This window comes from Heterobasidion irregulare (genome assembly GCF_000320585.1).
Source record: "Heterobasidion irregulare TC 32-1 unplaced genomic scaffold scaffold_09, whole genome shotgun sequence".
NCBI lineage: Eukaryota > Fungi > Basidiomycota > Agaricomycetes > Russulales > Bondarzewiaceae > Heterobasidion > Heterobasidion irregulare.
In genome coordinates, this window is record NW_009258205.1 from 1,825,062 (window position 1) to 1,846,312 (window position 21,251).

General features: G+C 47.8%; 5 protein-coding genes across 5 annotated transcripts; 3 read left to right on the forward strand and 2 right to left on the reverse strand.

Annotated features, from left to right (window-relative positions):
- Nucleotides 1–157: 157 nt before the first annotated feature.
- Nucleotides 158–10,662, reverse strand: HETIRDRAFT_429348 (uncharacterized protein; the record flags this gene model as incomplete). Its single annotated transcript, XM_009552051.1, has 46 exons — nucleotides 158–240; nucleotides 271–335; nucleotides 392–605; nucleotides 759–934; nucleotides 961–1,055; nucleotides 1,308–1,420; nucleotides 1,487–1,662; nucleotides 2,163–2,408; nucleotides 2,468–3,226; nucleotides 3,277–3,382; nucleotides 3,442–3,461; nucleotides 3,525–3,588; nucleotides 3,642–3,701; nucleotides 3,774–3,904; nucleotides 3,958–4,017; nucleotides 4,141–4,353; nucleotides 4,411–4,478; nucleotides 4,500–5,069; nucleotides 5,099–5,483; nucleotides 5,541–6,085; nucleotides 6,142–6,225; nucleotides 6,279–6,419; nucleotides 6,483–6,519; nucleotides 6,589–6,658; nucleotides 6,723–6,757; nucleotides 6,808–7,061; nucleotides 7,112–7,233; nucleotides 7,268–7,335; nucleotides 7,392–7,454; nucleotides 7,507–7,723; nucleotides 7,775–7,804; nucleotides 7,861–8,029; nucleotides 8,089–8,422; nucleotides 8,475–8,540; nucleotides 8,592–8,646; nucleotides 8,696–8,708; nucleotides 8,764–8,791; nucleotides 8,847–8,863; nucleotides 8,931–9,063; nucleotides 9,123–9,228; nucleotides 9,286–9,298; nucleotides 9,349–9,399; nucleotides 9,438–9,546; nucleotides 9,598–9,914; nucleotides 9,966–10,405; nucleotides 10,458–10,662. 46 exons carry the CDS (start codon nucleotides 10,660–10,662, stop codon nucleotides 158–160), a joined length of 7,326 nt encoding a protein of 2,441 aa, XP_009550346.1.
- Nucleotides 10,663–11,193: 531 nt separating this feature from the next.
- On the reverse strand, nucleotides 11,194–12,751 carry HETIRDRAFT_325996 (uncharacterized protein; the record flags this gene model as incomplete). Its single annotated transcript, XM_009552052.1, has 6 exons — nucleotides 11,194–11,423; nucleotides 11,483–11,823; nucleotides 11,882–11,915; nucleotides 11,964–12,077; nucleotides 12,129–12,553; nucleotides 12,606–12,751. Coding segments are annotated over 6 exons (1,290 nt in total), but the record flags the coding sequence as incomplete, so codon positions are not given.
- A 2,434-nt stretch (nucleotides 12,752–15,185) lies between these two features.
- Nucleotides 15,186–16,779, forward strand: HETIRDRAFT_388424 (uncharacterized protein). Its single transcript, XM_009552053.1, has 3 exons — nucleotides 15,186–15,320; nucleotides 15,381–15,658; nucleotides 15,769–16,779. Exons 1-3 carry the CDS (start codon nucleotides 15,259–15,261, stop codon nucleotides 16,626–16,628), a joined length of 1,200 nt encoding a protein of 399 aa, XP_009550348.1. The 5' UTR covers nucleotides 15,186–15,258; the 3' UTR covers nucleotides 16,629–16,779.
- A 1,630-nt stretch (nucleotides 16,780–18,409) lies between these two features.
- Nucleotides 18,410–19,036, forward strand: HETIRDRAFT_326331 (uncharacterized protein; the record flags this gene model as incomplete). The annotated part of the gene is made up of 3 exons (XM_009552054.1): nucleotides 18,410–18,505; nucleotides 18,562–18,747; nucleotides 18,797–19,036. 3 exons carry the CDS (start codon nucleotides 18,410–18,412, stop codon nucleotides 19,034–19,036), a joined length of 522 nt encoding a protein of 173 aa, XP_009550349.1.
- A 60-nt stretch (nucleotides 19,037–19,096) lies between these two features.
- HETIRDRAFT_421108 (uncharacterized protein) lies at nucleotides 19,097–20,679 on the forward strand (the record flags this gene model as incomplete). Its single annotated transcript, XM_009552055.1, is given in 7 exon segments — nucleotides 19,097–19,428; nucleotides 19,486–19,717; nucleotides 19,742–20,035; nucleotides 20,056–20,224; nucleotides 20,291–20,468; nucleotides 20,488–20,492; nucleotides 20,552–20,679. 7 exon segments carry the CDS (start codon nucleotides 19,097–19,099, stop codon nucleotides 20,677–20,679), a joined length of 1,338 nt encoding a protein of 445 aa, XP_009550350.1.
- Nucleotides 20,680–21,251: the final 572 nt, after the last annotated feature.

The window sequence follows — 21,251 nt, forward strand, 5'->3', positions numbered from 1 at the left end:
AACACAGACGCACCCTACTGCATCATAGCCTCCTTTTCTTTGCCCCTTCTCTCATCGATCCTAATCGATCAGGTTCCTTGTCATCTTCGTCTTTGTTAGAATAAAGCGTAGGTTTTTCCTGGTCAGTACAACTTGTATGTGCCGTTCAATCATAGATCTATTCTATCGTGATCACGTAGCATCCTTGGACGAAGCAAACAGGCTTCAAGGCAGGCCCAGCAGGAGAACATGATGTCAAATCTGTAGACTGATATTGCATACTGGACTTACGATGTGAACTAGCCTTCTGAGATGATAGACCCATCGGTGTTGCCGCAGGAGGAAAAGATAGCAAACTAGAGCAAAACTAGAGCAAAGTGCATGGCCATCTGAGTTCTCACACTGTTCTCACGCTTCGCGACGCTTCCCTCTCACAACATGCATGACTACTGCATGACTGCCTAGGCAAAGAATGCTATGATTGAGAAACACGATCAAAGGCCCTCGTAGGTAGTGAGCATCATCGAAACCAAGAATGCAGATAGCTGACTTCCGAGAATAGAAGAGTAATCCAATTGCAAGCAATCGCGAGACGAAGACGGGATAGGAAAGTGTAGGCATATCAACTATTCAGAACGATCAGGGAAATCGATGGTGGGTGAGAAGAGAGGGAGAGGCAGGAAATAATAGTGTGAAAATAGTGCATCCCCGATGCCCTCAGCACCTGCCATCTCTTCACTATCTCTTCACCTCAACTTCACACGCGATGCGACACTGACCTCGTAAACTACCTAGGACGGAGGGGACACCACTTCCTGAAGTGGAATATCGCACCATCCTCGCGACGGAACTTCGCTCCACACACGCAGACGGCGGGCCTGCATACTCGTCATGGCCCGGGATCGTCGTCTTGTGTCGTGCGAGGTGACTGGCAAACTCCACCCTTCTCACAGATCTATGGTCCATTCACAGGCTGAGCACTTGGCGTCGAAGTTGGCCTTGGCAGCATCCGTGCTAGGTTCGACAGTCGACGCTAGAACAACTTCAGCAGATGCCTGCTCCACGGGGGAGCGATCCTTGTTGTGCCCGTTGTTGAATGTATTTATGGATTGTATGGCCTCCTTCAGTTCGCTGCCATGATGGGAGCTTTATCCTCGGCGTAGCGTGCACCTCGGCCATACTTCCCCGGGTGCACAGTGTCACAGTTTCCTCTGAAAGTTGAATGACCTGTGAACGGGCCGTCGCGAACAATGTCTGCTTCTGCTCGTCGCGTCGCGATTTGTTGCAGAGTATCAGACCATAGTCCCGAATAAAAACACTCAACTGACCTCGGAACTCGGGATGGACATCTGATACGCCGCTCCTTTGATGGAATGCGCAGCGGTGGCAAATTGTGGCGTATCTGTCCTGGGATATTGCGGTAAGGTTGGCTCTTGGTATCCTGAAGCGAGGATTTGTATGATCACGGTAAATAGATTCGACATCATAGTTCTGTAACCTCACGCACCATAGAGTGCCACTGGTTGGTGCCACATAGGGAGTTTAGTGCCGTCGATGGTGTCGGCGGTACTTGAATCCTCTTGAGGTCCATGAGTGGCCTCATAATCTGCTACGGATCGTTGATCCGCATCGTACGCTTCAGCGTACTGCGCCTGGAGCGGGGAGGCATCATAACAGGAATGCCTATTGTGAGTGACATAGGACAGTTTACGGTCAACGGGGCAGTGTTCACCATGACGCCAGTCGAATACTGCATACTCTGCACTGGCGTGGCGTATGCGAAAGCACATGGATTTCATTTGGTTGTATCCTGTTCGACCTTGGAGAGGATAAGAATAGTAGGACAAGACGTGTGCAAACTGAAGATGATGTCCCGTCGTACTGAAACATGCGCGCATATCTGATCCACGTGCCTGGCACGGCTAGTCTTAGCCAGTCTTCCGCTTGAAGAGCTTTCGTAGATGGATTTGGTTCCGAGCATGGTATGATATACGTCTCCTTCCTTGGAAGAGGGTTACGGCGTGGCAAGGAACGTGGACATGCTGAGGTATAGCCCTGTTAAATGTGCTCAAACACAGACTGACACCTACTAGTCCTTAGGAAACCTTGCCAAGGCTCTCTTTCAAGACACGAAGTGTTTCGAGTGCGTGTCACGCTACTTGGCGCCATATATACATTCCTACATATCCAAGTCTTCCACATTCAGTTCAGGCTTCTCCGGTCGTATGCGTCGAGTCTTCGCGGGAGATAGGCCCTTCATAACTAGCTCTATGTCCTCCTTTGGCATGCGCTTTGATCCTAACAACTTGTCCATCAACCCTTTGACTTCCTCAGCGAAGTGACGGAACTGATCCAAATCGCGCGTATCATGGAAGGAGGATTTTGGTTCCAACGTCTCGAGAAGTCGCTCTACATGGTCCAAAATATCTCTGCCAAAGTCGGACAGTTGAGTTCAGATGTTCCAAAAGGTTCGTAAGAGACAACGCACTTTGCCATGGTCATATCTCTCCAACCTTTTTCTAACTCGTCCGTGGACACTCCCGGGGTCCTTTTCTTCTTGACTCCTTCTCTTAGTTCTGTCGCTGATCTCTTGAGCCATTCCAGACAGAGTAGGATGTGAGGGAGTAAGCCTAGATATACGATGCGATAGGGTGCTCTAGGTGCCCAGTCCACATCACGGACCTGGTCGAGACAAGCATCGAAAAAGCGCGCTCGTGACGCTGAAAAGCCTCCCCTTGCGGCCGCATTCCTACGCTTGAGTTTTCGCCGAAAAGCCTGCTGAACCCGCTCAACTGCCTCCAATTGTTCTTTGGATGTGCCCGTGAAGAATGCGGCTGTATCGACATGGTCCGTAATATCAGATTCTTCTGACACACTGGTCGCAACTTCGTCGGCATCATTAGCATCGGCGCTATATTCCGCGTCTTCGTCCGTCTGCGCTATGAAAGGCGTAGCCATTTCTGATGGCATTGAAACAGTAGATCCCAGATCGCTATTATTATTCGAAGTGGACGACGCTTGCGTCCTGACCCCCATGAAGGTTGGCAGTCGAGTATGCGGTGGGGGGTCAAGCAGTAGAGGAATATCTTCGTGCCTTTGGAAAACAACTCGCCTTATACCACGCAGGGCGTTGGTAGGCTGGCTAGACTGTGCGGAGAATAATTGTACCAGTTCGTCGAAGGGCGAGTTCATCGTGGAGACTCGAATGGTTCTTGCCGAATCGTCCCAGTTTTTTGCCATCGCATATCTATTTGAGGATATAAGAAACGAAAGACGTCAATTAGAACAGAGACGAACGGTGCATATACAGAATCAAAGACCCTTGTAGGATCTTTGACTCTTAATGAACTCAGAGCTCGAACGATGTTTTGCCGTAGAGTTAAGTCTTTAATATTATACCCCACTGATAATTGTCACATTTAGCAGACAAATAAATTCAGCCATGCCTTTGCGTCTGCTCACGTAGGCAAACGGCTTTGCAGCTGCGTGAAGTTTTTGAATACTGAATAACTTGATAGTGTTCATGTGCAGTGTGAGCTACTTACATTCTCGCCAGACAGATGCTCTTAGCAGCATGCCAGGGAATATCAAGAGACTTGCGATATACTTCTACATAACATTCGATACATCAGATATATTCAAGATACCCGAGCAATACTCACCAGGATCACTGTAGGCCTGCAAGTATATGTCCTCCATTAGTTGCTCAATAGGTTTCACAACTGATCGATAAGCTCGGCTCGGTTTATTTTTAAAAATTTCAAAGTCTTGCCAGAGCTCCACCAGCCACGTACGCGGAAGTGTTATGCCGTTTAGTGTTTTCCTAGACTGGAAGTAATGTACGAGAGCAAACAATCCACAGATGCGATCCAGTAGGTGGCATGTAGCCCCGATATGCACAGGAACTCGATGCTCGACAACAAGGCTATGTTGATGACATCAGAGCCTTGTACACCTGTTCAAATCTTGACCACTGACCTCAAGAAATAAGCGCCCCGATAGAGACCATCATCACTCCCTCTCATGAACGCCACCAGCCTGTGGAGAGCGTAGGACGAACTCTTCCCAGTTATGAGTAATAGAGGGTGTCTTTGGTGCGGGGAGTGAATGCACGGAACGCGGTCAAGGCATTCATCAACGCTTTTCCCGCTCAAGGCATACCCAACCGCGAAAGCTTTCAAGAAATCTGTCAAGAATGGCCTCTGTAGTGTTTCGCGGTTGGGTTCGAGGGTGAACAAGATATCTGTCACCCATTGATTAATGCACTGAAACGCGAGTCGTGCTTCTTGGATGTCATCAACGCAAAGTGTAGATGCAGAACCACAATGGTAGGACAAAGGATGAAACAGATCATCGAGGCGATTGATCCAGAGTCTGACAATAACAATGTTAATATCTGTTCGCTGTACGAGCATCTGTACTCGAACAGACCTTTGCCGCCGAATCCGATCGCGGAAGCTGTCATCGTGGAGGGATTGAAAGATATGCAAGATGCAAATCTGTTGTAGATGAAATCGCACCCTGCGAGTATACCATATTTCATCTAGCTCGTGGGCATAGGGACAATCTGTCTTAAAACATCGGCGTCCAAGGAGGGTATTTAAGCATGGGGAGAATACCGTAGATTTAAGACAGCTGCGATCCTCGGATTCTACTAGAACTCGGAGCCTTTGAATGAGACTCCGGCGAAATCGCTGCCTGAAGAGACCTGGCAAGATGTGCATATCTTGGGTCTGCGATGCGTGAACAGTGCCCTCGGTGAAGTGTTTCCACATAAAGGTACCCATCGGTAGAATGAGCTGGTCCTGTACGGAGCTTGGTCGGATAGCAAACAGCTTTTGTACGACTTCCGAGTCTACGGGGTTTGGCAGCATGATGACCTCCCGCATGAGTCGAACATAGTTCTGAAACATTTGCAAAGTGATGTTGGTTTCTTCTTGAGTACCCATTGCTAATGAGGACTGCTGGCTAAAAAAATGATCAAGGCAGAGCACTGCGGCAGGTTCGACAACGTCACTTCGACACAACACTCCTGCTAAATGCTCCAGTGTTTGCATATCGGAATCACGAATTGCTTTGAACATGTTGACCTTATACAGCGGGTTGGTATCAGTCAAACCTGGCGGTAGTTCTCAGTAGGGAAGAGTACCTCTGCTATCTCTCGAGTGCTCATCTCATCCTGGGGTAGTCGATCTAAAAACGAGAAAAGTTCTCCAAGCTCAAAGCTTGATGGGGTTTGATCCTGTGTAGGAACATAGCGCACTCCAAAGGATAGATGTTTCCACAGAGCCCTTAGCAGGTATTTAAGTGCTTGCTTTACATGTTTGCCGTCCTTGAGTAGTAGCTCGATCACATGAAGAATATCGCCTTCCTTCCAATAGAGCTCGGCAGAAGCTTTGATGTCACCTTTCTGCTCTAGAAACACGGCATGAGCATGGTCAAAGCCAAGGTCCTCCATGAACTGAACCATTTCATTTTCGTTCTGAAAAAGTTCCGATGCCTGTCTGTACGAAGCCGGGTATCAGAGAAGAAAGAATTCGTACAGTTCATCGAAACCATACCTGTGCTTCTGCTCGTTGAGGTATGCACAGCGGGCAATGTTCCTCACGCGTTCCGCTACTCCGGCTTCGACCGTTTCCTCATGCATTTTAAATACGGAAACAGCTTCATCCAGTAAACGTGCGGCCAGGTAACAAGATATAGCCTGAGTAAAAAGACGTGCATTCTCGTATGCCTTTGCTGCTTGAGGATACTTTTTGCTCTTCAGATAGCAGTCGCCAGCGACCTGGAAAAAGCTCTTAATCTCTTTTTCGTTGCTCGAATCTGACGCACATGCGATAAAGGCATCAGCAGCCCGACAGAATGACTGGACACTAGTTTTTGTGTCACGTTGCGCGAGAACCCGGAGTTGGTAGGCATTCGCGATTGCGGCCTCGCGAGGCAGGTTTGCACGGCGGAAGGCCTTGGTTGCCTGGTCATATTGATGACGTGAAAACAGCATTCTCGCACGCTCAACCCACTCCTCTGGTTTTGAGGCGGAGGCAAATTCTGAAAGGGTATCTTCGGGCGATTGAATGTCAATGAGATCCTTGTTAACCCAGTATTGCTAAAAGCTGATGTAGGCGTGTATCGACGAAAATGATATGTGCTCGAGGTGCTTACCTTAATGGGTCGTGCGATGCTGGACTGGTCAACAAACAGCAACTTCTTCCGGGTCCTGGTGACGGCAACATAGAGGAATTTCAACTATGGTAGATGATGAGCACAGCTCTACCGCATATGGAAGGTTCAACACAAACCTCGATTCCGACACTTGGAGCACTAGTCCCAACCGCAGAGCGATACGACCAGGCATGGGGGCCGTCTTGAGCTGCTTTGATGACTCGACGCCATTGATTTTCATCGACGGCAGAGTCTTCGAAAAAGTTGTAAAGTAGAACCTAGGTCGAACAAAGCATTATTCTATCAATGCCAGACCGAATTCTTGATATGCCAAAGCGTACATCGTCAAACTCTAATCCTTTGCTCTCATATAATGTCCTGTGTGATCAGGGGAAGCAATCAACAATCCGCGCAGATTCTGACGACTTAGGCCTTTGGGTCACTCACAGAATTATCCCCACATCACCGATCAATCCCTCAAGTTTTTCCCGCGCATCATCGTCTCTGACTAGGATACCTAAGGGACAAAATCGATTGGGTATGCGAAATCGGCAGAACATTATTATTACATCGTTGCTCACACTGATGCACCCCTAGTTCTCGCGCTGATTGATCTCTGTTCAAGCTTTCAGCAGTCGGATAAATTTGTGGGTAAGGTAGACATACTTATTCTCGACAAAGAAGAGCTTGAATTGGGTCGCATCCCATCCGTCAACGAAGATAGGTTTCATACCGTCGACAATACCTCTTTCCTTGCCAAGAATATCGATCGAATCATACCAAAATTCCTTGATCAAGTCGATGATAGAGTGTGCGCAGTTCACAATTCCAGCATGGGACCGATAATTAGTTAGAAGTTGGAAAAACTCTGGCCTCTGTGTGGAGGGACGTCCTTGAGCTATATTACTCTCGCTCTGCTTCTATAATGATTGTTTGAATATAAATAGGATCCCTAATAGGACCAACTCACTTCGACAACATGCAAAAATGACGTCAAGTCATCGAAACGGAAGGCACTTCCGAATGATATTGTCTGCGCAGTGTCACCGGCCCAGAAGAGACCGTTAGGGTTCTTGCAGATCCATCTCAGGACTAAAATACAAGGTCAGCCTTTTTGCCGACTGACATGAACATAAAGACGACCACTTGCATAATGTATCAATCAGCAGAAGGTCTTGGACTTCGTCCACGTAGCTATGGTTGACGAGTCAGTCGGATTCACTGTAACGAATTGTTATTGATGCGCTTACATGAAGTCGACTTTCTCTCCCGGGAATTCATGGTCGCGAATTGCATCCAGAAGAGCATGAGTCCTGGTCCACAGTGAGTCAAGATGCCTTGTAAAAAATGACAAAATGACCTTACCTATCAGCCGCATCCCGATAACGATTCTTGACCTTGCGCTTCACGTACAACTCATCTCGACGTCTATTCTCGGCCTTGTACAACTCGAAAAGATCGTACAGCGCGTTGCGTTTGTCTGCAAACATTGGCTGTGTACGAGGGCTCAGATTAATATAAGCCTCGCGATCAAGTACGCGGTTCTTATGCCCCAGCGTCATTTGCGACCCCTTTATAACCCCTAGAAAAGCGAGTTTATATTCCTTTACATTCATCGGGTTAATTTTCTCACCTATGAACTCCCCGAAGACCAAGGACGGTGCTGATAATAACATGAGAATATAATTTCACTTGAAGAGTAATTGGACCCCGACTTACCGAATTCATTCTGAACGTGGTAAGGGAAACGGGGCCAATACTCATCTCTAAAAATCTCATACGACATGAACAATGGATTGTCAGAATCAGCGGATACGCTATTTTTCTTCCGACCGTCAGAGGGCGAGCAAGCAGTGTTCTGAATGTCTGCCTCGACCATCGCAGCGAGCTGTCAAGCATGTTCCGGGGCATATAAGATACAGTCGGGATAAAACCGAACTGACTCACGTTGTCGAATGTGATGAACAACGGAAAGTGCGCGTCCACGAGCTCGCTGTATTTTTTAGGCAGATCGTCACGCCACGCAATGTCCTCCTCAACATTGACCATCCCACGTTCGCCACGCAGCGTGGACCGCCGCAGAATATCGTTGACGAGAGGAGAGACTGCTTCGGATTCCTGCGAAAGCGACCGGACGAATTTCTGGAAATACTCTTCAACTTTCTCTGCCAATACTCGCGATTTGGTCACAAAGATCTGCCGAGGGCGAGGGCCGTAACAGCCCAACTGTATCCATGCGCGCTCGATTCCGAAAATCTTGAACAACATGGTGGTAGTCTTGCTACTCGTAGGCATCAGAATTTATGGACAGATGGAACTGAATGATACAATACCCGGTGCCACTTCGTCCAAGCACATAGCAAGAGCCCGTATGTTCAATAATTTCCTGCTCACGAGGCCTATAGGAATTATTGTTAACAAAATGGAATATGGCAATCAGTGATACCCACGATACGCGAAAGATGTGTGCAATCTCTTCCTCATGTTCTTGATCAAGGAGCAAGCCTGTTTGAAGCCGTGAAAATGATTGAATTACTCAATTACATTGACTCACCAGTCAGCACATTCTATGATAGTGTTAGCTATGAGTGTTCTGTGATATGAAGACTAGGTAAGGCTGACCCGCGACACTGCAACGTATTTGTCGAGACTAAGCATGTCCGTGAGTCATCGGCACGTCAACCAAAGGCTACTCGATCACTTACACTAATAACGAGTGAAACTAGAGTCACAAAAGCGCCATGTTAGCGCTCTATTCCTTGACTGGTTATCAAAGTGAGGCAGCGTACGTCAGCAAGGTCTTTTGTACTGATATCGGCAATCTCTAAAGGCACCTCGCCGCCTAATTCCTCTTTCAATGGGACGGGTATGGTCATGGGAGAGAAAATATCGTCGCCCGTGTGCCGAGGATGATCTCGAAGCCTGCATCTGGGATTTCTTTTGTGTACATATTGTGAGAGGAGATAGGATATGGAGCATACAAGTCAGAGTAACCGGAACCTTTGATGTGCGCCTTAGTTCTGGCGAATTTGTCCCAAAATTGGCGAGAGATATATGCGTGGTTTTCGATCCCGTATATGTTGAGTACTGCGATATGACAATGTTATCGACTGCTACAGAACGCCTCTGATGATGCGCAAGTACCTTGGTGACCGAACTAAGTAATTCTTTAATAGCATGCTTTGAGGAATGTCTTAGGTCACCTACCTGCGCCTCATATTCCTGGACAAAATCAACCTGGTACTGGAGGACGATGTCCTTAGTAAACCATGCAAAAGTCATACTCTCGGACGCACTACTATTCGATTATCGCCCGGAAGCTTAGCCTCAAATACCGGGAGAGGAACTTGCGAACCCGTAATCTTCTTTTGATTCGTCTCAGAAAATCGACCATTCGATAATTCCCTAAATTCTTAGGGTTATCTTCACATCTATAAGTATCATGACGATGCATACCTAAGCTTGTTCACCACAATCTTCAACATGTTTGCATCTCCTTTGCGTAGCTGACGAAGGTCCTTCGCTGCCTTGTCACTCAGAAAGATCCTCCACTCTCCGAAGCCGTCTGCGCTTTGATAGTATAGTGCCGCTTTGAGGGTTTGATCAGCGGATTTGTGAGGTACATCGGTCGGTGACTCGACCATCGGACTATCTAGAAGAACCGGTATATCTGTTTGTTGAGTTGGAACACTCGGTACGCTGGTTGAAGGTTTCATATACATGTCTTTCAGGGTATCGGAAAGGCCAGGACGGCGAAATACGTCTAGAAAATACTATGACACATCACCCTCGCGGCATCGATGAACAGATCAAGATTTTGATACCTCCAATATCCTCTTTTGATTAGACAGAATGTTGACAGCCAATTCCAGTGCAGCGGCTGCGTCTGAAGGCACTTGTATATCCAGATCACGGAAGGGCTTTATATCGACCATGACCTTCGATTGGGAAGCTGCTTTAGACATCTTGCGCTGTCGCATAGGCCCGGACTTTCTGTTCGACGTGGTAGTATCAGAGAGGAAGTCGGTTCCCTTGACGATATCTGGGAGTGCGCAAAGAACTGGCTGAGCCAGCTCAACTGCTCGCATGTACTCCCACAAGCTGGTAGATTCGTGAGCGTCCGAGAGCTGCAAAGAAAACAAAGATAGATGAAGACGGATCAAGGCTTGAACAGAAACGGGTTTTGAAATATAGTCATCCAAGGTTGTGGGGAAATGTGCGACCGTCCACTGGGACAAGAACGTGAATGTATATTTTGAGATTACTGTTGAAAAGTGAGTAGAGTGAATTTGCACAAAGTCACCAAATACTCTCACCTGAAACGATAAACTCTAGAGCGAATGGTCGCTCCATTGCATGTGCCACGATGACGGCAATGTTGGAGGGGTCGATGGTTCCCTCCAAGACTTCGATCGCGGCACTGATATCCTCATTGCTTTCAAGGCGCTCGGGATTGAAAATGTGTAATGCATTTAACATGGCCGTATCTGCGCTAGAAGCGATAAAAGACTTTGGAGGCATGGTTGCTGGACGGGCGCGCGAGAGAGAGATAACTTGCAGACTGTCAACCTTGATGGAGACTTATAGATCGGTTAGACGGAGGTGCTGCGGAGAACGAGGCGAACTAGCATACCGTTACCCCTCCCCAGCTTCCATGTTAGCTAGGACGCAACGGCATTACCAGACTGAGATGTAACGTGCATGATAGAACGGGGACTTGCGGTCCCTAACCCTCCCGAATTTAATTGATGGTCCACGGCTGTTTGTGGACTAATGGAGCTTTCTAGAACCTACAAAGGGCCTGAGATATTCTAGAACAAAATCCTCACACACGCGCTTACTTACAGAGGCAGATCAGTATTCACGAAGCACTCAGGATGACACCCACAAAGAAGCCAACAGGATTAAGCGAAGAGCGAGCGCACACTCGTTGGACAATACCCTTGCCTTGATCAAACTTTACCAGCCTTCTGCGGAAACCCAGCACATATGATTCGCAACCCCTAGGTTCCGCACAATCTATGGTAAAGGCTCCAAGGCACCGACATCTACTCAGCTGTCGAAGACGATTTTCTTCGGAACAACGGTCATGTCCACGTCGTCACGGAAGAAGGCCCCGTAAACACTATGTGTTTTCTTTTTGATCGCCATTGGGAACTTCTGGAGTCCCTCGCAATCGAATCCGCTATCGCGCAGAACACGCGCAAGCTCTCCTGCTAATGCACGTTCGTGTTTGTCGCCGGTAAAGAAGGTAATACTCTTCCCATTCTTACCCCCACGACCTATTGGAACCACAATCAGCATCCACTTTTATTGTTAAAAGCACAGAGAGACCAGATACCTGTTCGGCCAATGCGGTGGATGTAGTCCTCGATGGTTAAAGGGAAGCTATAATTAATGACGAATCCGACGTTTGGAATGTCCAAACCACGCGCTGCAACATCTGTCGCGACAAGGAGCCTGGTAGCGCCGTCACGGAAGCTTTGCAGGGCCTGCATTCGCGCTGACTGGGACAAATCCCCATGAATACTAGCGACGGTATATCCCATCCTCTTCAGAGTGCTCTCGACGCGGCTAGCCTCTTTCTTGTACAGGACGAAGACGAGGATGCGCTCCGCTTCCGGATCAATGACATAGCTTTTATTGGGAGCGAGGTGCCGGAGATGCTTGACGAGACGAGAGCTGTAAGAGTGGACTGTTTAGGAGCAGTCGATAACAGCTTGAATAGAGAGCTGCTCACTCCTTTTCCCGATCATCATCGAACACCTCAACAACTGATCAAATGAGATGCTGTACCAACGTCGTAGATTCAAATCTCCCACCTTGTTCCACACGACTATTGGCTGTCAGATCGTCGCTTCCAATCGTGACTCTGACAGGATTGCGTTGAAAGGATGCCGCTAATCTCCTGACAGAATCCGGCCATGTTGCACTGACTGTTATTCGATAAGTTGGATATGGTAGGATAACTGAGGTGAATCGCTTACACATAAGAGTCTGTCGATCCGCTGAATCCTTCGTATACGCGATGATAGCTCGAATATCATTCTCGAAACCTTTGTCCAGCATGCGATCTGCCTCATCCAGAACCAGATAATCAACTCCACTCAGGTCACAAGACCCCTCCCTCACGAGATCTAAAATCCGACCAGGTGTACCGACAATGATGTGAGTGTTGGACGATTTGAGCGCTCGTATCTGAGGGACCTTGTCAACCCCGCCGTAGACTGCTACACATCCAACATTAGAAGAGGAGCCTAACGCAACGAGGGTATCGTATGTCTGAATGGCCAATTCGCGTGTCGGTGCGAGGATAAGGACACGCGCTTGATGCTTTATCTTTGTCTTTTTGCTTGTGGACGCCGATATGAGACGCCCCAGGGCGGGTATACCGAAAGCCAACGTTTTTCCACTGATGAAAAAGATTAGTGGACAGAATAGAAGGGGATGCATAGTAAAATTACCTGCCGGTCTCTGCGATACCTACTACATCCCGGCCATCTATTGCTGGAGGCCACGTACATGCCTGAATCGGGGTTGGCTTATCGAAGCCTGCAAATGCACTCTGGAGAGCACTGGGAATTTGTAACGCAGAGAATGATAATGCAGGAACAACCTGTGCTCCGCCTTGAGGGATGGTAAGAGTAATAGAGTGTTCAGCAAGGTATGCTTCAATGACAGTGGGAGAGGCTGTGTCAGCGGGAGGGGAAAGTACGGATGACGTTGCAGTCGAGCTAGAGGGGGTTTGATCTGCTCCAGAAGTGGGCTCAGAGCGTCGCTTCTTGTGCTCTTTCTCCCTTTTCTTCTCGTCTTTTTTTGAATTTTCAGGCTGCGTAGAATTCTCTTCGCGTTTCCGTTTCTTCTTCTTTTCAGACACTATGACTACACATATGAGTGTGACTTAAATGAGAAAAAAAAAGTAGGCGAAACGCACGAGATGTGTCCAGAGAGACGGCAGGTTCTTCACTCTCGTCATGGCCCGACGCATCTATTCTCTTCTTCTCTTTCTTCTCCTTCTTCTTCTTCCGTCGCTCCTGCTTTTCTGCGTCCTCATCCTCTAATTGTGGTGAATCTGACCATTGCATGAGCGCGACGAAGGTATGCAGATATAGACGTTAGTAGAACACACCTGCAACTGTAACGTCAGCCTCCTTGCGCTTCTTGTCTTTCTCCTCTCGTTTCCTGCGCTTTCTCTCTCTGGAGTCGTCATCCTTCTGATTGCCTGAAGAGATGCTTAGTTGTCACACAATCATTCACCATGGTATGGATCGACGTACAATCTTCGCCCTCGTCTCTTCGCTTGCTGTTCTTTGCATCGGTCTTGCCCCTTGACGGAGTCAAATTTGCGGGACGGTTGGATTTTTCATGCTCGGAAGAGACAGACACATGGGTGGGAACGATTGCGATGGTCATGGCCGCAAGCTGAGGGAGAGAAAGCTTGCAAAGCCGGGGAAGAAACAGACCTCAAAAACGAGATTACATCCAGATCGGGAAATTTCTCGCGTGGCCATTTCAAATCTGAGGTTGCCGGATTGGGGACAGTCAGACCTAAACGTTCTGAACAGTACCTCAAGAGTACACTACACACTGAATACGACATGGAGTTATCAAGAGAACGTTCGTGCTTGATTCAAATAAAATCAAAAAGGAATGGTCGTATGTAAACAGCACCGAAGCTTTTGCATACGGTAGGAAGATGACCTACTATTAACGCCGCGGCGGAATCTTCCCGGGCAGTCCCTGGCAGACATGCACTGCGACTCTGCGAGAGATCGCCGAAAGACATCATTGCTGCTCAGAAAACGATGAGTTCACTTTCACACCTCTCATCACAGCAGGCTGTGCCCCTAAATATAGGAAGTTCCTCGACCGACTGATAAAGGACTCACAGACATAGTGAGTGCAGAATATCAAGTGCGGTCGAGTCACTAGTCACAGCGGCCAGGACTCAGCGAATGATAAAGACAACTACCCATTTCCATACCAAGGATCAGAGAGGATCAGAGAATCGTTCCAAATGTGCGCCCTGCTTGTCTCGACCGCGTTATGGTGTGAAAGCAGGAGAACGCAACGATTGTGGTACAGATTGGGGAGGCATGCAGGTGCATGCACTCAGTGCAACCTAGCAGTACACCTGAGTGCATCGCTTATAAGTCTATCCTGTCCATAGACATGATGGACGGAGTTGAACACAGAGGAGAGTGTAGAGAGTAGGACTCGGCCTGCGGAGGCCTGCGGACTATGCAATGGGTAAATGAGTTGGAATAGGTGAGGTTTGGAGGACGTTATATCGAGGAGATGGCCGTGGTCGCCATCATGCATCGCTAGTAGCATGGTATCTCGGACGTTTCGCACGAGATAGCACACTGGTATATCGTCCAAAGAAGATGAAAAACTCACTGTGAGACGCGAACTCCGAAGAATGATGCACGATGCTTCTTCGTCATGAACTGCATAATCCAAACATCCTTCTTGTCTCCGAACAGCGCCTACTTTTTAAAATATGGATGGATATCCATCGAGTAGCAGAGATGAATTTCTAGGATTTTCTCCGTTCACGGACAAGAGCGCCGCAAGCAAGCGTGCCCTCTCGATCGGTTCTCCTCTACCTTCTTTGTCTTACGCGTTTTGTGTCGTTCTCATCCTTTCTACTTTCTCTCTCTCTTCTGTCTCTTCATCAAGCCACTCAACACAACTACCCACATCGCACTGAGCATGTACTCACAAACCCCAACGCACCACTTTATTACGGCCGAGGAGCGTGCGCTCATGTCGCCGTCCTCGTCCCCTGAGACGTCTCCTGATCCCTTCGGCTCAAGCGGTGCAGACTCTTCGCCACCCTCTTCGCCGAGTCTCGAACCGCTCGAACTAGATGAGCCTGACAAGCCCCGTCTCGACAAGCCCAGCATCGAACACCCGTTCGCGGGATCGACTCACGCGACGCGCAGCCCGCCCATGTACGAGCGCCCCGCCAGTCGCGACTTTCTCGTGTATGGCAACTTCAAGTCTCCCGAGCGCGGTGGTTTCGTCACGAAGCCCGTTCCCCCACCTCGGGTGCTCGTGTTTGATGAGGATTGGGATATCACACGTCGTGCACCTGTGCTCAACAAGGAGGAGATGATTTGGCAGGACAAGATCACCTATGCAATCGACGCGGCTGAGGGCAGAATCGACCTCATGTACGTCTGCTTCCGTTTTTCAATCTTGGTTTCTGACCTACGTGCACGCGACATCTCTAGAGGCGAGGGTCTCACATACATACCATCTCAGATCGGCGAGCTGGCAAATCTTGTGCTCATGCCAGCGCTGGGCGCTTTTCCCTCCCCTGCTCGCACCATCCGCACCTTCTCTCGTAGCCACACTACCCCAGCGACACGGCTTGAGCGCGAGGCGTTATTCTCCGCATCGCATCCCCTGGGCGGACAGCATGGTCTGATGCTATTTTTGTCCAAGAATCAAATTCGCTCGCTACCGACTGAGTTGTTCTCGTTGCAGAACCTCGTCGTTCTCAGTTTACGTGCGCCTTTTACTCGCTGACCTCTCTTTTGTGCATTAATCCATGATTTTCCCGCTCGCATTTCTCTTTACCACCAAATTTGTTCTGATCTGCTCGTCCACCGGATATAGGGAACAACGCGCTAACCTATATCCCGCCCCAGATCGCGCAGCTGTGTGCCCTCCGCGAACTTAATGTTGCGAACAATCGTATCACGATCCTCCCGGCAGAACTGACTGCTCTACGTCTCGACAGGCTTTCTGTTACTCCAAATCCCCTTCTCCCTGTCCCTTCTCCAGCTGAGGCAAAGCACCTCCGCACGCGCATCGTAGGGCCTACCACCCGCATGCTCGGCCGCGTGCCCCCACTCTCGGAACTCATCCTCCGATATCTCATCTCGCCCTCTGCGCCCGCCTCGCCCTCGAACCCCAACCCACAGTCCATTCTTGCTCAGCACTTCCAGCTGCCTCTTCTTGATTCGCTGAACCTCCGACCGGACTTTACGCGAGTCCTCAGTGCATCTGTTCCAGGCGCAGTCGCACTCCCGTCTCCTTCAAAACTGCGGCATCCGCCCGCAATCCCGCACGTGCCTTCTGATCCTGATACGATTGGGAACAATGACGAGGCAGATGAGGCCGTGGTCGGCATGAGTCACTGCCCCGCGCCACATCACCTCGCGCCAGGAGACGTTGGGCAAAACTTACCTGAAGGACATTGGACTTGGAACGACGCTCCGTATGCGCAATGCGCGGAAAATCGTATTGTATGGGTCGAGTATATCGCTGGCCATAAAGTGGGTTCTGGGGACTATCGGGTTCCCCTGTTGTGGCGCGGATGCGGGGTCGGATGTCTGGATTTTCTCGGGGTAGAGGAGGAGGAACAAGCGCGTTGCCTACAGCAAGCTCAACATCAGTCACAGCAAGAACAAGACGCAGTGGAGGATGCAGATATGTCGTTGGCAGACGAAGACGTCACCATGGCAGAGGCATGAGGGGGTGCGTGTTTGAGAAAAGTCATCGCTCTCATAAGTAGCACTCTGGAATCATCTATCTCTATCTTGTATCTTGTACCCAGCATGACTTTTGGCTGTCCTCATTGTACTATCTTGCATCTGCATATACACCATCGTTGTCGTTAAAGTGAACACCATTGGAGGTTGACTCCCCTTCGGGCTGAGTAGATTCGGACCTCTGTCATGATATGCTGGGGTCCTGGGCTGCTTGTATTCTATAGTCAATGCACAAGGGCCATATGAACCTGTATCTAGTATGGAGAAGTGCTGCAGTAACTAGAAGGCCACCAAAATCAAGGCCATACAACAATCCATCAACATATACACAATGAGCATTCTAATAGAACAGCAATTGTCGCAATTGCATTAGTCTCAATTGCAAAACCTACTGCTTGGCCAAGACTGGCTTGACATGATCAAGAAGGTGATCCCCAAGATAGTAGAGAGCAAAGGTTGGCACTAAGTAAGCTGCACAGCACTATGTTATATTATTGTGAGAAGTATGGCTATGTCTACCATCATTGTTAGGGTAGAAAGAAAGGATATTCAGAGATGTTGAATGTGGATGTCCTATGATTGGTTTTCTCAAGACTCCTCCTTAAAGTGCTTTTATATTTAATGGCTTTGAACTATATCAGGATTTTTCTCACCTCATTATGCCTTTTTATTATTATTTCTGCTATATCCATAAATAGAGGGCAATAGACAAGAATTGTGGTGCTGGGCCAGTGGCTCAGATCACATATCATTGCTTATGCTCACATAGGCCATATAAGAAACCATGTAAGTGAAGTGAGCACCATAACAAATTTGGTGAGCAGAGCAAGCTGCGCCTTACTGTACCTGGCAATCTTAGCAACTGGAGTGGGCCATGCCTTGGCAGCTGTTAGAGTTTCACACAGTATCCTAGTCTGCCTTGGTATGCCTGGCAATGCCAGCAACTAGAGTGGGCTATGCCTTAGCAGCCATTGGGGCTCAAAATGGCATCCTAGCACCTCATAGGGGACCTCACAGGAGAGCCTTATGGACAGGACCTCACAGGAGAATCTTATGGATGGGACCTCATGGGGAGCTTTATATGGGAATCTTATAGAAAGGACCTTATAGGATATCATAGAAGAGCCATATAGGGATATTGGGGCACAAGGCTTTATGGGCACTGTACTTTACAGGCACTGTACTTTATGGGCACTAGACTTTATAGTTTATAAACTCTATAGGCACATTAGACCAAATACTGTGACAAAAACTCAGATTAAGCATGGTTGTACTGTTGCAACATGATGGGTAGAAAGCTAGTTCACTGAGAATATAGGACTCAGAGAATGCAGTGACAAGTCAATGCGGGTGACACTGCACACACTGTTAGGGCCCCCCAAGAACAAACCACAGATAAAACCATGGATATAAATAAAGTTTTTGCTTGGGTTTATTTGCAGAAACTAAAATAGGCCACATGCAAATACGGCTACATCACATGACACAGAGATGTCACTTTTGGTGGAGAAGGGCATTACTTTTGCAAAGAATTGCTATCTTCTCTCTCACTGAGAAGAAACTAAGAAATTGGGCACCAAGAGATCATTTGTATCAATTTAACAGACATTTGCTTGGTGCTATTTTTTTGAATTAGGGCTCACTCAATAAGGAGATAGTTTTCGAATGTTTTCGAGTGTCACTCTAACTAGAAGTGGCATAAACATGTTTACTTAGGAGTATATTGCAAATCTTGCTGCTGTTGCATGTGTTGCGCCACAACAATGCCTAAGCGACGCCAATTAATCTCTTCATTTATCAAGAACCTAGGGAACAGGGCAAAGAAAGGTCAAGGGATATTTCCGGAACAAAAGAAGAATGTGAGCCTTACCTATTAATTCACCCATGAATTCTATGAAGGCCCTCTTACCAACAGATCCCGGTGGGTGAAAGAGGCATAGAAGGCTGCTTTATAAGGAACTATTTGGCTATTGTCGGCACCCAGCAATCTTGCAAGTCTGCTACAAGAAGAATGACGGAAGGGGTATCAGAGCTAAGCCTGAGTCAAGGCATGGAGAGCCTTGCACCACGAGTTGAAGCAGAATCAAGAAGTTTGGAACCTGTGAGTCAGTGCCAGTTTAATGTCAGGGCTCGATAACTCACCTGAGCAGCCCAGTAACCTTGATTTGCACGACAAAGCAAGCCAGATGAAGGAATCCACTAATAGCGGCACTTTCCTTGGCCTGCCATTGATTGAAGAGGCACATGCTGCAATATGTCATCTGAAACAGATCTTGCATCCCCCTCATTGGAGCAGAAAGGGGCATAAGCCATTTATAGGTGACGAGCTCCTGCGGAGGTGGCTGGAAATGATGTTGATGTTTCTCACTGCATATGCAGACAAGAAATGACAACTTGGCTGAATGATGGCCTCAGTGAAAACAGCAGAAACCCATGGAAAAAGCACTCACATGGCAAAAAAGCTGTGTACCTGGTCCTGCTCCTTCATTAATGATCCAGAAAACCTGCCATTCAATCTCTATGGCTCATGGAATGCTTCTATGCTAGAATCCAGGGATCTTGTGAAGGCCATACATGAACACCTGATGGGAATTGGTGAATATGTCAGTGCAGCAGCTGTGGTCCGGTTTGTGAACAGTGTGGAGATTAAGAACCGGTACTCACTGAAGAGGAATATATCATTGGCAACAGCTCAGCAATGGATGCACACGGTTGGTTATCGCTGGCAAAGGAGCCCTACAGGCCAGTATGTTGATGGACATGAGCACAGCAATGTGGTGGTGTACTGACAGACCTCCTTTCTTCCGAGAATGGCGTAATTTGAGGAAATGTCTTGCAGGTGGAAACAAGATGGTACTAAAGAGGAGAGAGATGGTCCATGTCCACAAGAGTGCCGCACTGTCATCTGGTATCATGATGAGTTGACCTTCTATGCAAATGATCAACAGCATGTCCACTGGGTTCACACCGGTGAGAATGCTGTCCCACAATCAAAAGGAGAGGGCGCCTCACTAATGGTGGCCAATTTTGTCTCCGCTGACTATGGTTGGTTGCAGTCGCTTAATGGAGCAGTAGAGGCATGAGTCTATTTCAAGACAGGGAAGGCGCGTGATGGATATTTCACAAATAGTGATATCTTGGAGCATGCGACAAAGGCAATGAACATTCTCAAGGATCACTTTCCCTATGACAAACATATTCTGATTTTTGACAATGTGACAACTCACCTAAAGCGGCCTGATAATGCTCTATCAGCCCAAAAGATGCCCAAATTTCCCTCTAAGTCTATTGGTCCCTCTAACTTTGGTGTCCTTTGGAATAAGCTTGATGCCAATGGAAAGCTGGTTTATGGTGTGGATGGAAAGGTTATAAAGGAGAAAGTGTGGATGGTTAACACTATGTTCAATAGGCACCCCCAGTCACTGTATTTTCTGATGGTGAGCATCCAGATCATGCAGCCGGTGTCTTCAAAGGCATGGTAAGGATTTTGGAGGAGCACAGGTATCATGATATTCAAGAATTACGAGCGGAATGCCCTAGGTTCAAGTGTTCAAATGACACTTCTTGCTGCTGCTATCGTTAACTGCTTTACAGTCAGCCTGACTTTGAGAATGTTGAGTCTATATTGGAGACTCATTGTTGAGCTTGTGGTTTTCGAATTATTTTTCTTCCAAAATTTCACTGCGAGCTCAGTCCAATTGAGCAGTATTGGGGGCATACAAAGTGTATATACCGAGATTTCCCTCCCTCTTCAAAGGAGGCTGACCTTGAACAAAACGTAAAGAAAGCTCTTGCTCCTGTTTCAATTCAATCTATACGATGGTGAGTCCTTACATTTGAGTGCAAGTTTTTACCAAGGCTAACTTTATATCTATCTTGCCATGCCAATAGATTCTCAATACAAGCACATCGGTTTATGGATGCTTATCAAAAAGGATTGTCTGGCAAGCAGGCAAGTTGGGCAGCAAAAATTTACCATGGCCATCACACACTTTCAGACACCATCTTAGACCAGCTAGACAACATCAAGTAATATCTTTCTGATGTTGTTGTGTCTCTCGCCGCAGGCTCTCTGTCTCTCCTATCCCCCAACTCACTTATCAGTAACAAATATTATTGATTACCTACTTAACATGTTCTTTGTCACTCAACGGTCACCAATTGTCACGTTAGAAGTAACTCCACGTGATGCAGTCACGTTTGCATGTGGCCTATCTTACCAAAAACAAAAACTTAAGGTTTATTCAATATTTTATCAGGGATGTGATAAAATATCAGGTAAACCTTAAGTTTTTGTTTTCGGTAGTTTCCGCAAATAAACCCAAGCAGAAACTTTATTTATATCCACGGTTTTATCCGCGGTTTATCCCGAGAAAAACCCCACGGTGCACGCAGTGCGAGGTGCCGGAATTTGCACCTGCGCTTAGTTCTCCGTTGTAAACGTCAACTCCGCTCGACATCATCTGCGTTCAACCAGGTTCAGCCATGTCCCAAATATCTCTAGCGCAACAGGTCATCGTGGCCATTGTAGGAACTCTATCTGCATGGAGATCTGATAACTCACCGAGAAATTGTATTCAGGGACTTTGCGCGCTCAAGTTCAGG